The sequence below is a fragment of the Protomyctophum bolini genome, assembly GCF_963924005.1.
Source record: "Protomyctophum bolini genome assembly, contig: SCAFFOLD_739, whole genome shotgun sequence".
Classification (NCBI taxonomy): Eukaryota; Metazoa; Chordata; class Actinopteri; order Myctophiformes; family Myctophidae; genus Protomyctophum; species Protomyctophum bolini.
In genome coordinates this window covers 1-13,235 of record NW_027666197.1, presented here as the reverse complement: position 1 = coordinate 13,235, position 13,235 = coordinate 1, and the positions used below count along the sequence as shown (strand labels likewise).

Sequence of the window (13,235 nt, the reverse complement as noted above, 5' to 3'; positions counted from 1 at the left end):
TGGTGACGGGTGCTACACCAGAATGCTGCGCGCAGTACTCGACATCAGCAAGAGTACAGCACGTTACCAACAAGAATGTGTATGATGGTGGAATGCCAAAGGGTGAGCCAGAAAATAGCAGCCAGCAGAATGAGACTAGCAGCTAGGACACTGCCATTCTGCCAAAGACACAAAGAGCTGCCAGCCAGCAAACTGGTGCTGTGGGAACCAACACACGGGCACCGCGGTCACGAGTACGTCCCACAACCACATCATATGTGGATGTGCTCAAGAAAGACGCAGGATATTGCAAAGCACGAATCGAACGGGCCAGATGTTTGGAGAACTGGAAGCGACGATGTAGGGCTCGTACGGGTACGTACGAGTAAGTGCTTAATTGATTATAATAAAACTGTAGTTGCATAAAAAGTAGTCTCAGACTCCCTTTTACTAGCTCAGCCAGAGAAAGTTACCAAACTAACGTCAAGACAACTCACCCGCGGTGACCCGCCCCTTTCTGAACCAGTGGCCAGAAGTGGCCATTTTCAATCAAACCCTTCTGTTTTTGTTTTGACACTATAATACAGAGCTATACTCAACGTAAGATGGCTCAGGGGCCACCCAAAAGTCCAAGGGCCAAAGGCCAAACCTCAATGAACAAACACATTTGAGGCTTCATTCACTTCAATGTGAAGAGAATATATAATGGACATCTGATTATCACAGGTGAATACACAAGTATGCGGTTAATAATACTCAGCTGATACTCGGGCCATATCACTTCCATTGGAACAAACAATACTCTACCTACAATCTAGTTCAAATCAATGAAAATAACTAATCATATTTGAATTGGTATATATGACCATGATGGGCCACAGATACATTAAGCAGGTTGAGCAGCACTGCTATAATACCACCTCCACCGTCTCCCTGCTTGCCTCTCCTGCAGGCTTTGGGCCCTGGGTTGGCTCCCATGCACAACAGTGTCAGTTTGCTTGTGTCTCTATATAGTTCAGAGTGCCTGCCGATGCAGTACGCTGCCAGCCTTGTCACCTACTGTACAATATTCCCTGAACAGCCAGCCCGCCCCACCTCTCCGACCTCCTCAAATGTCACGCACCCTCCCGGTCCCCTTAGGGTCTGGCGATGCCAACCTCCTAGACGGCCCCACGACAACTGACCCCGGGGTGACAGCCATGAGGGCTTTCTCAGTTTTCTGTAACCCTCTCCCTTTGAGAACTCCCTCCCAGCTCACGCCACCCTTTGCCCTTCTAAAACAACAAAAAACGCCCCTCTTCAGAGTTCAGACATGCAGCCCACCTAATCATTAAGTCCTCTGAAAGATACAGTATATATTCAAAGAATTGTGCCTCATTTTCACAATTAAAAAGAAATAGCAGACCTACAAGGCGCGCTATGAGCTTGTAGATCTGCTATTTTTCCAATAGCTAAAGCATAGGAAAATGCTTAGTTAAAAAAACGAAAATCCAGAATGGGTTAATAAAGTCGTTTTTTTTGTTCCGTTGTTTTGTAAAGCGACTTTGAGCTTGGATGTATTATTATTATTATTATGGTTATTAATATTATCACAGGCGCATTTTAAAAGGCTTGATTATCACACAGCGTTAAACGAGTCTGCTCTGTTGAGACGGACACTTTTCATAGCAGGCGTTTTGGCAGGCCTGCAGCTAGCTAAGTAGACACACGACAGAAGACAATACAATTAACTGTGAGTCCGTTTCAGTTATACTAGATGTTTCTGTGCGAGTGTGACACACACACACTGATACAACTTTAAACCCCCTCGAAAAACTGACCCAGAATTCAGGTTATTCTCTTGAGCTACATTATATGGACAAAATGTCCCTGCTGTGGAAAAGGATCCATGCCTGGCCTTGGGGGCAGAGAAGCAGCTTGTTTGCGATAATACACAAAGAACGGCCTCTACAAAACAACTAGATCAATGCTCAATGCTAGGTGTGTATACGCACAACAACAATACAAGTGATGTTCAGAGTGTCAACGGAGTCTAAAACAAGGTCTGACACTTCCCCATTCCAAGGATACAGCTGACGACATTCATCTGGCTTCATTTCTCACCTTACTTACTCTTCATGACTGTTTTCATTCAATTCTATAATTATTGGTGACAAGTTAGCTAGCCTGAAGTAGGCATACAGCACATCGCAACAGATCAAGGTAATGTGTCGTTTGCAAAATAGTGTTTTATCTTTTCATATTACACAAGTTTTTGGGACGGGAAACCCTCTTGGGGTTCTTGTTGCAATATGTACAGTATATTAGCAGCGTTACATCTTTTGTAATTTTTCCAAAACTAATTGAAAATGTGTGATTATTTTTTATACAGAGACAGTCATGGTGGCAAGACTAACTATTCAGGAAAAAGTGATTTTCTTCATTTTTTTATATCCAAAATATAGACTGACTATAGACTGGCAGACTCTTCACATACTAGAGCTGAAATTGACATGTGAATATGAAATAAATGCTTAAACATGTAGCTAGGTGTAATGTTAGAGTCCACAGAAGTGAACCATAATGTGAAGCCATATCTCCAAAAATGGTGTGTCAAACTGAACAATCAATATGTCAATTTGAAGCTATATGATTCTTGCTTTCATGAAAAAAATGAATGGCTTAGCCTCAGTCAGAAACCGTCACATTTTCAGAAAACGTAGAATCGGGCTAGTCTTAAATGAGTTAAATGTTGAATGAATCGACTCGATATAACAAACAGCAGTTTTAGAACAGAGGTTTTCTTATCCTTAAACTATAGTAACTGCATGTGTGTGAGATATAACACAGATTCTTCCATGGTCGTCGTTTTTTACCCTTATTGCTTGAAAGGTTTTACCACCTGCACGTTCATTCATAGTCCATACAATCTGTAGTAGGTTTTTCTGATGTCATCGTCGTCTTTTCTTTGCACACCACGTGTGTGTGCGTGTGCGTGTGCGTGTGCGTGTGTGTGTGCGTGCGTGCGTGTGTGTGTGTGTGTGTGTGTCTGTGTGTGCATGCTCACCTGAATGAGCATCTTCCCCAGGGAGACGAAGGGAGTGCTGAGCTCCGTCAGAAACAAGCAGCCGATGAAGAAATCCCCCTGCTCCCTCCGGAAGAACTTTATAAGAGAGAGAGAGAGAGAGAGAGAGTGAGAGAGAGAGAGAGAGAGAGAGAGAGAGAGGACAAATAAATAAAAGTGTCTGACATGAAGGGTACCCATAAACAAATAGCAGCCATTAACAACAGAGGGCGGAGAAGGAACAAGAGGTTACGGAGAATCAACAACAGGGTCTTCACCACAATGCAGTGGTGAGGGAAAAAAAGTACTCACATGTCGACTTAAACCCATTTAGGCCTGACGTCGAAATGAAATAAAAAAAGTCTCCTGAAAAGAATATATATATATATTCAAAGATGTGTGCCGCATTATTACGATTTTTCAAAAATGGCAGACCTACAAGCTCGTAGCGCGCCACTCGGTGGCGCGCTATGAGCTTGTAGATCTGCTATTTTTCAATAGTTAGAACGCCAAAAGGGGTTCCCGTACAGAATGGGTTAAGTGTATCTTGAGTAAGAGTATCAATACTGCCACATAGAACTACTCTCTGTTACAAGTAAAAGTCCGGTATTCAAAATGCACTTGAGTAAAAGTACAGAAGTATTAGCATCATCAAAACTGTGCTAAAAGTATACCAAAAGTAGTAGAAAGTATACTCTTTATGCACAATGTTTCGTTTTTCAAGTTTTCAAATGTACACAAATCTTTTGAAAATAGCCGATCTACAAGCTCACAGTGCGTCGCGGAATGCATATAGGGCTGAAGTGTTCCTATGTTTCGTAATAATAATTATAATAATAATTTTCAAAATAAATGTAGTGGAGCAAAAATACAATATTTGTCTCTGAGATGTAGTAACTTTAATGACTGCATGAGACTGCTGCTCAAAGCCCCAAGACGCTGTATAGTGCCAGTCAAATGTTCGTAGAAATAAATGTACCCACTTGCCCTGCTGTGCTATATACGAAACCTGATGCAGGCCTATAGATTTATGTGCAGGTTAACAGACTCTGTGAACAGCATCATTGCAGCACTTTCTAACCCTGCTAAGAGCTCTGTCAGACTATCATCTAAGCTGTGGAGACACTGGCGTTCTAGCCTGTACTGTATGTACAGAGATAAGTCCCCCCTGTTTGTTTATGCTTTGTTTATTTATAGTTTGTTTACTTTTGTGTTTTTAGGTTTTATGTGTTCTGCCCTAGGGACCCCCCTGTGAGCGTCTTGAATAAAGTTTGAATTGAATAGTAAAAGTATTGGACATTATCAAGTAAAGTACCTCAAAATGGTACTTAAGTAAATGTACTCTCCACCACTTCTACAATGGTACAATGACATTGGGGGCGGGGCAGAGCGAGTGGCTCGATCATCATACGTTTTATGTTTTAAGCACGCCAAACAATCCAAAGAACGAAGTAAATCAGACTTTACGCCAGAGGAATGTACAAAGAGACACAAAGAAAGGAAGGCGAGGAGGAAAGCCCCGTCACTTTCCTACAATGTACAAACAGACGTATTTTCAATGCAGTGTTGAATTTTGACAGCAGATTTTGATTTAGTTTAGTCTTTTGAAAAAACCCCCCCCCAAAAAAACAAGAAAAAAGTAAAGTTTTAGTGATATCTTAGTCATCATGTTTTACATTTAGTCAGAGCCATAGAGTATATAGACAGAGTTAGGACATTGAGGGGGCAGAAAACAGCCTGGTCACATGATTCATGTACTCACACGAGCCCCATAGACTCCAATGCATTCCGTAAACTTCCGGTTGTCCCTTTTAAAAAGGGACAAACCAATAGAGGTCTATGTAGAAGAGCCTGCATGGCCCCGTGAAGTGAACGGAGTTGTCGTAACTCTGTCTCACTCTGGCTCTGCATCTTATGGCTCTGCATTTAGTCTAGATTTAGTCGACTAAGGGTCCTATTTTTGTCAGTGCTAAACCCCTTATCTCTAAACTTCTTTAAAATGTAGGAATTTAGCAGACACTCTTAATCAAGAGTAACTTACAGTAAGCAAGAAACAAATACATGGAAACTATACACTATAGAGTGCTATGTCTACATAAAATGCTATCTAAGTTACGTAAGTTGGGCCTTGCATGCACCTGTAAGGTTGCCACGGCTAGGGCAAGTGCTACGGGCTAAGGTGGAGTCTTAAGAGGTATGTTTTCAGATGGGGAGTGAGTCTGCATGCAGTTCTGATTGTAATGGGAAGTGCATTCCATAGTTTTGGAGCCAGAAGGGAGAAGAGTTTGGGAAGTGTGGAGCGTTGTCCCGGTGTTTTTAGCGAAGGTACTTCCAGCCTCCCTGCGTCGGCTGATCTGAGTGCATGGGAGGGTTTGAAGGGTCTGATCAGACTTATGGGTAACCATAACCATTCCTTTGGTTGCTTTGAAGGCCAGCATCAGAGTTTTGTACTGGCAGCGACAGCCTTTTATTTATATATAAAATAATTAAATTGAAATCAAAATAGTAATAAAGGCAAAGAAGTTTAGGGATGAAGGGTTTAATACTGATGAAAATAGGGCCCTTCATCTACAGTTGATTTAGTCAACTAAATTGTTTTCCGGCAGGCCTTAATGGCCTGATTTTACACTTGGTTGCATGCTGAAAATAGCAGATCTACAAGCTCCCCCAACGTGTCGCGCTGCGACGCTTTGCAAGCTTGTAGATCTGCAATTTTCAGAGCGCAACACCCCAGCACAACCAAACACACCAAACAGCATGTATTTTAGTTAAATGGATCTCTTCTCCACTATAGTCCCTCTCTAACATGTCAGTCCAGTATTAATCTGTTGACAAAAAGGTCAGTATATTTTAGTCATAGTTGTAGTCATCATAGCTTCGTTTGTCAGTGACAAAAGGTAGTCGACGGACAGTTTTACGTCATAGTTTTAGTCGACGGAATCAACGACGAAAATCGCGGAACAGAGAGAACGATAAACGAGAGACGGACGGACAGAACGTCCGCGAGGAATGAACAAGCCCCGTTCAAATACCGGACACACACGCAGGGCACGCGCGCACACACCACACGCAGGGCACGCACACACGCACAGAGATAAGGTGAATCGATGGGTCTGATAAAGGAGAGTAGGCTACTCCAGACCAGAGACAAGCCGCTCGCTGTCTGGCACACGGCTATACTCTGCTACGTGTGTGTGTGTGTGTGTGTGTGTGTGTGTGTGTGTGTGTGTGTGTGTGTGTGTCCTGGTGGTGATAAATAAACCATGAGGAGAGGGTGCACACGCTGCCCTGCCAGCCATCTGCACAGCCCAAGAATGACTTTTAGACCGCAAGAGTGGAACCCTACACCGCGCCTAACTAAGTACCTGACTACCTCTGCGGTTAAAAAATGATGTGTATAGTGCACGCCCGAGCGTGCGTGTCTGTCTGTCTGTATGGTTTCAGTAGCCTATATCGTTTGATCGCTTTGGTCGATCGTTTACTTCAACGAGAGGCTGTTTCACTCGAGTTTGCATCAAAGTGTAATTTGCGTTTTCGCTTTTTTTTGTTTTATAAAAGGGTACGGTGTTTTTATGTTAGGTAAGCTAATCTCTGCTTGTTGCTTCCGTGGCCCCCACGGGATCCCTTTGTTGTAAAAGAGATACTAATCTCAATGGGACCCACCTTGGTTAAATAAAGGAGAAATAACAATAAAGAACTAAACATTAGCACTACAGTATTTTGCTGTTATAAGTGTGGCCGACATCACCCCTCATTTCATGTCGGCTGCTGCTGAAACCGTACCACTCTTTAAAATAAAGAAACGAATAAATAAATCTTTTGGATTGTCAAAGCGGGTGGCAGTAATAGCAGATTTTACACTTTGGTTGCATGCTGAAAATAGCACCTAACATTTTGGTCTAGTTTTTAATTTGTTGGCGAAATTGTCAACATATTCAGCCATAGTTTTAGTCATCATACATGGATTCATTTTTATGTAGGTTTTATTTAGTTGAAAAAGGGTATAGTCAACAAATAATTAAAAAGTCTTAGTTTTTAGACGACGAAAACAACACTGCAGGGAGGAGAAGAGGAGTAGGTCAAGATAAGATAGGACAGGGACAGGGACAGGGACAGGGACAGGACAGGACAGGACAGGACAGGACAGGACAGGACAGGACAGGACAGGACAGGACAGGACAGGCAGCAGCTGGGACTAAATAATGTAGGGTAAGGTGATCCCGTGTCCCCATTGTCAGCAACAAAGAGGCCTGCTGGTCTCTGGTTGCACCTGGCCTGCTAACCTGGAATGCTAAAATGCACCGACCGGACAAACCCGGTACAGGGACGTGCACACATAAGACAGCCAGGGCCGGCAGTGGTTTAGGGGTAGAGTCAAGTGGCCGGATGGTAACCGGTTGCCGGATGGTAACCGCAAGGTCGCCAGTTCGAACCCTGTGGGTTCTGATGTGCTCCTGATGTGCTGGTTGGTGCCTTGCATGGTTTCCACTGTCATCGGTGTATGAATGTGTGTGTGTGTGACTGGGTGAATGTAATGCACAATCTCTGTAAAGTGCTTTGGATAAAGGGCCAATGCTATAGCACAGCGCTCGTCCGTCCGACCGCCAACTATAGCCAATTACAACACGGCCGTCCCTCCAGGCTACAGGATTTATGGTAACAATGGTTCTTGATTTGATTCCCGCGTGGGTAACATTTTGTTAACCCATTCTGACCGGGCACCCATTTTGGTGTTGGCATCATGTTATGCTTTAGCTATTGAAAAATAGCAGATCTACAAGCTCATAGCGCGCCACCGAGTGGCGCGATACGAGCTTGTAGGTCTGCTATTTTTGAAAAATTCGAAGAACGACTGACATTTTTTAGAATCTGATCTCGGGTCAGAATGGGTTAATCAAGACCAGTGTGTGTCCAGTGGAAACCTCGTATGAATCTGATCTCAGGTCAGAATGGGTTAATCAATTTAGACCTGAGGACAATTCTACAAATGCCTTCTAAATGCTGACAGTTTTCTGAAAAAACCCTACAGTGGTTCTCAAACATTGTCATGTCAAGGACCCCAAAAATGATATGTATTTGGCTGCCGACCCCCATCTGAAAATATGAAGTTCCAGGGACCCCCCAGAAGCAAAGATTTGAGTTAAAAACGTTGGCTCTGAAAGAATATATATTCCAAGTTTGCGCCACATTTTCACGATTTTTCAAAAATATAGCAGACCTACAAGCTTGTAGCGCGGCAATCGGTGAGCTTGTAGATCTGCTAGTTTTCAATAGCTAAAGTATAACATCATGCTTAAAACCCCAACAGGGGTTCCCGCCCATAATGGGTTAATCAATTTTTTCCAGTCTGCCAAAAAAACTAAACAATCTTCATCAAATGAGTCTTTTGTATGAAAAAGGGGGGGGAACGACCCATTGTTCTCCGCAATTTATTCATCATGCCAATTGATTCTTCCCCGCACACATTTGTGTGTATTGTCACTGCTGTTGTATCCTACTGTTGATACAACTTGATTTGATTGCATTTGATTTAGCACCATATAAAAATACAAAAGAATATGCAAAATATAAAAAGGAAACTGCTATAGAGCGTCGCAGTCCCTCCCCCTTTCAGAACGACGAGAAGTGACCCAGGAAATCATTCTCCATTAATTTTCTCCATAGGCTTTTCAAAAATGATTTATTTAAAGACGGTTATGACCAGCAGCGGACAAAGCCAACTCGGATCGTGACAAATCATGACAATGAACACAATGTTTTGGGCCGATCAAATTATTTATAAGAAGAAAAACAAAACAAATAGTGTTGTCGCCTGCCTTTATTTTCTTCTTTCTAATTATTTGATCGGCCCAAAATATTGTGTTTGTTGTCATGATTTGTCACGATCCGAGTTGGCTTTGTCCGCGGCGTAACAGTCTTTATATAAATACTTTTTGAAAAGCCTATGGAGATGAATGGAGAATCATTTCCTGGGCCACTCGTCGTTCTGAAAGGGGGAGGGACTGCGACGCTCTATAGAACTTATCCTCTTGTAGTCTTAAGTATGAATGTTAGTTTTTCCATGAGATACAATTCCTCAGTAATGTCCATCCAATGTTCTTTCGTTTGTTGGGTCCTGTTGGCACCAGCGTCGTGTGATCGCTTTCTTACTTAAATATTAATCATGTATTAGAAACTCTTCAGGGATATTCGATGCCAATACTCCTGTACTGTTGTATCTATTTCAATACAGGACTTTTACTTGAGTACTGTTACATTGTGTCATTGAGTACTGTTACATTGTGGCATTGAGTACTGTTACATTGTGGCATTGAGTACTGTTACATTGTGGCATTGAGTACTGTTACATTGTGGCATTGAGTACTGTTACATTGTGGCATTGAGTACTGTTACATTGTGGCATTGAGTACTGTTACATTGTGTCATTGAGTACTGTTACATTGTGTCATTGAGTACTGTTACATTGTGTCATTGAGTACTGTTACATTGTGGCATTGAGTACTGTTACATTGTGTCATTGAGTACTGTTACATTGTGTCATTGAGTACTGTTACATTGTGGCATTGAGTACTGTTACATTGTGGCATTGAGTACTGTTACATTGTGGCATTGAGTACTGTTACATTGTGTCATTGAGTACTGTTACATTGTGGCATTGAGTACTGTTACATTGTGTCATTGAGTACTGTTACATTGTGGCATTGAGTACTGTTACATTGTGGCATTGAGTACTGTTACATTGTGGCATTGAGTACTGTTACATTGTGGCATTGAGTACTGTTACATTGTGTCATTGAGTACTGTTACATTGTGGCATTGAGTACTGTTACATTGTGACATTGAGTACTGTTACATTGTGGCATTGAGTACTGTTACATTGTGGCATTGAGTACTGTTACATTGTGGCATTGAGTACTGTTACATTGTGGCATTGAGTACTGTTACATTGTGGCATTGAGTACTGTTACATTGTGGCATTGCTACTTTCGCTTAAGTATAAGAAAAGAAACAACGCGAGTACTTCTTCTTCCAGCAGTATCATATAGGAGACTGATTAATTAGCTAATTGGACGTCATTTCAGAGTATCGATCATCCTCTCCAGCAGATACTGCGTTTTATATGCTTAAGTTGTCACTGGATCGGATGCAGAGAGGCTTATACGCAGTTCTCGAAAAAAAACAGTTAATGCCATTAACGTTTTAACCTATTTTGGGCGGGAACCCCTTTTGGTGTTAGCATCATGTCGTGCTTTAGCTATTGAAATAGCAGATCTACAAGCTCATAGCACGCCACCGAGTGGCGCGCTATGAGCTTGTAGGTCTGCTATTTTTTTTAAATCGAAGAAAGACTGACATAGAAACATGGCTATTTCAGAAAACTGTCAGGATGTAGAAGACATTTTTAGAATCTGATCTCAGGTCAGAATGGGTTAAGACAATGAATCAGCTGAAATGATGGGTTGACCCAGCGTAGCCTCAGAGGAGTATAAAGGCCTATTTCATAGTCTGGATTTTCGGTGGTCAGCTCACCACCGCTCCGGTGGTGAGCTGACCACCGGAGCTGAAATAACGTTGAGCGGTGGTGAGTAAAAACAGAGAGAAGGGCTGGAGCGGTGGCGGTGGTTTGCTCTTCACTGCGGCTCGTGACGTCATGTTGTAGTTCGGTGGTCACCTCAACACCGAAAATCCAGACTATGTATGAGCCTTAACGGTGTGGATACTGTAAGGCAGTGGTTCCCAAACCTTTTCATGTCAAGGACCCCCAAATTCACACTAATTAGCCACGCGGACCCCCATTTGAAATGACATGCCTGCAGGGATTTTTACGGCTCTAGCCGTTTAATTTCAAGGACCCCCCAGTTTGACCTGCATTAGGCTACGGACCCCCTTTTTATGGGTTTTTCCATCTCTGGGACCCCCCAATTTATATTGTAAAAGTCAATGTTAATTTAACTCTGGGAGTGTACAAATGTTCCATTTGTAGGGTTACAGACGCATAACAGCTTTGTCGGTGGTGCTCAACCTTTTTCACGTCAAGGACCCCCAGAATTGGTGCCGCGCTATGAGCTTGTAGATATGCTATTTCTTTCCAACAGCTTAAGTATAAAAAAATAAAAAAGGTTAAAGTGGTTGAAAGCCATGGCGACACAGACACGTTCCAGGTCTTAAAAGGATTCATATTCATACCAGCCTCCGCTGCGTGGCACCCTGCCCAGCGTGCCCGTGTGTGCGTGCGTGCGTGCGTGTGTCCTCACCAGCGTGACAGGAAGCAGGACGGTGAGCAGGGCTATGTGGTGGAGCACCAGGAGGAACTCCCGCCGCAGGAAGGAGTTGACCGTCCGCAGCGAGTGGCGCTTGTACTCCTCGTGACCCTTGACCTGGAAGCGGTAGTAGTGGCTGAGGTACATGGCGTAGATGTCGTAGGTCATGTACGGCACGCCGTACCACACCACGAAGTAGGTGGCCAGCCAGTGCCTGGAAGGAAAAAACGAGAAAAGGATCGTTGTTAGCTTTTTTTTTTCTGTGCCGATAGGTGGTATAGCACAGTGGTTCCCAAACTTTTTCATGTCAAGGACCCCCAAATTGACTTTTTTTAGCCCACGGACCCCCCATTTGAAAACATATGCCAGTGGCCCCGATAACGGAGGATTTGTACGGCTCTAGCAGTGATTCCGAAACATATTAATTTCATGGACCCCTCCGATTTAATGGCATGTCTAACTCTGGTAGCCCAATTTATATTGGTTCCATTTGTACCCATAAGGGTCCATTTGGTTCCCAACTGTCTCTAATTGAGCTAGGTACCCCCTGGAACTCCCTGAAGTACCCCTAGGCGTTTGAGATACAGCGCTTTGAAAATCCTGTTAATAATGGAGGCTCGATGGAGCTGGATTTAAGAATCCCATAGCTGGTGGGTACGGAGGCTCTCCATATACTAACCGGAGCAATGCTAAAAAGGTAAATTGACGGTCGCTGCTTTCATATATGGAGTATACAGTTGTCTACGAACGAACATACATGTTGTTAGCACCTTTAGCTCCCCTCACTGTATATGTTTCTTTTCCCTTTTTGCTTCCATTATGATGAATTCCTGTTCTGTTCTTTAACTATATAGAAGTGTCTATTTGTACGTCTCTACATGCTTTGATGAATTGAACAAGGTGGACCCTGTTGTAAACAAGTGTAATGCTTTATTGGGTCGTCCACTCACAGTTAACAGTCTTTGTATTGAGTTTGTGCTTGAAATGTACTGTAATTCTACAAACTGTTAATACATATTTAAATCAATCAATCAATCAATAGCCTAGCTACTTTATAAACGTAGATAGCAGCGAAAAAGTTAGTGTAGAAATAGGTGGCCAGCCAGTGCCTGAAGGGAAACGAGAAAATAATTATTAGTGTGGTGGTTGCCTATAGTCTTTGCAATGAATGGAAGACTGCATCTTTGCATCGTCATGTCGCTGGCTTCCATTGACAATGAATGGTAGACTGCATCTTTGCATCGTCATGTCGCTGGCTTCCATTGACAATGAATGGCAGACTGCATCTTTGCGACTGCACTGTGTGAACTCTTATCTTTGTGTCTGCCCGTGTGAACACAACATAAGAGTCCCGTTCAGCCTGTTCTTCTTCTAGAAATAAGCTTACGGTATAATACTGGCTCCATTGTGTGACCTACCCGGAAATACATCGCTGCTTTGCGACGTTGGCATGATGTCTGTAGGCGTGTATTTATTTTCAAAATGTATAAAATGTGGTCAATACTGTAAAACTGAATGAGATCTTAAGAATTCACACACATATAGACCACATCAGGCCATTGCACACGCATGGTAAAAAATATATATATGCAAGGTCTAACATACATAATACAGCATGTTACATGATGTGAGCTAAATGTATGATCTTAGTTTCACCAATTCAAAGTTTAAGCTGGCTGAGTTATGTGTAACTTCATAATATTGGGCAAGCTGGGGATTGTATGTTCTAAGAAGTACTTAGCAACATTCTTGCATACGCACACGTGCGACGCGAGCCCGCGCATGCCCACACACACACATTCACACACATTCACACACAGTCACACACACACACACACATTCACACACATTCACACACAGTCACACACAGTCACACACAGCTAGCCATTTCTCATTTTAAAAGCCATTTTGACGCCTAACCCTGTGCCTAAACCCAACCACTAAATGCCTCA

The 13,235-nt window shown here is 42.8% G+C and overlaps 1 protein-coding gene across 1 annotated transcript; it reads right to left on the bottom strand.

Moving 5' to 3' along the window:
- Positions 1-3,017: 3,017 nt before the first annotated feature.
- LOC308312039 (ceramide synthase-like) lies at positions 3,018-11,497 on the bottom strand (the record flags this gene model as incomplete). The annotated part of the gene is made up of 2 exons (XM_080794446.1): positions 3,018-3,121; positions 11,278-11,497. Coding segments are annotated over 2 exons (324 nt in total), but the record flags the coding sequence as incomplete, so codon positions are not given.
- Positions 11,498-13,235: the final 1,738 nt, after the last annotated feature.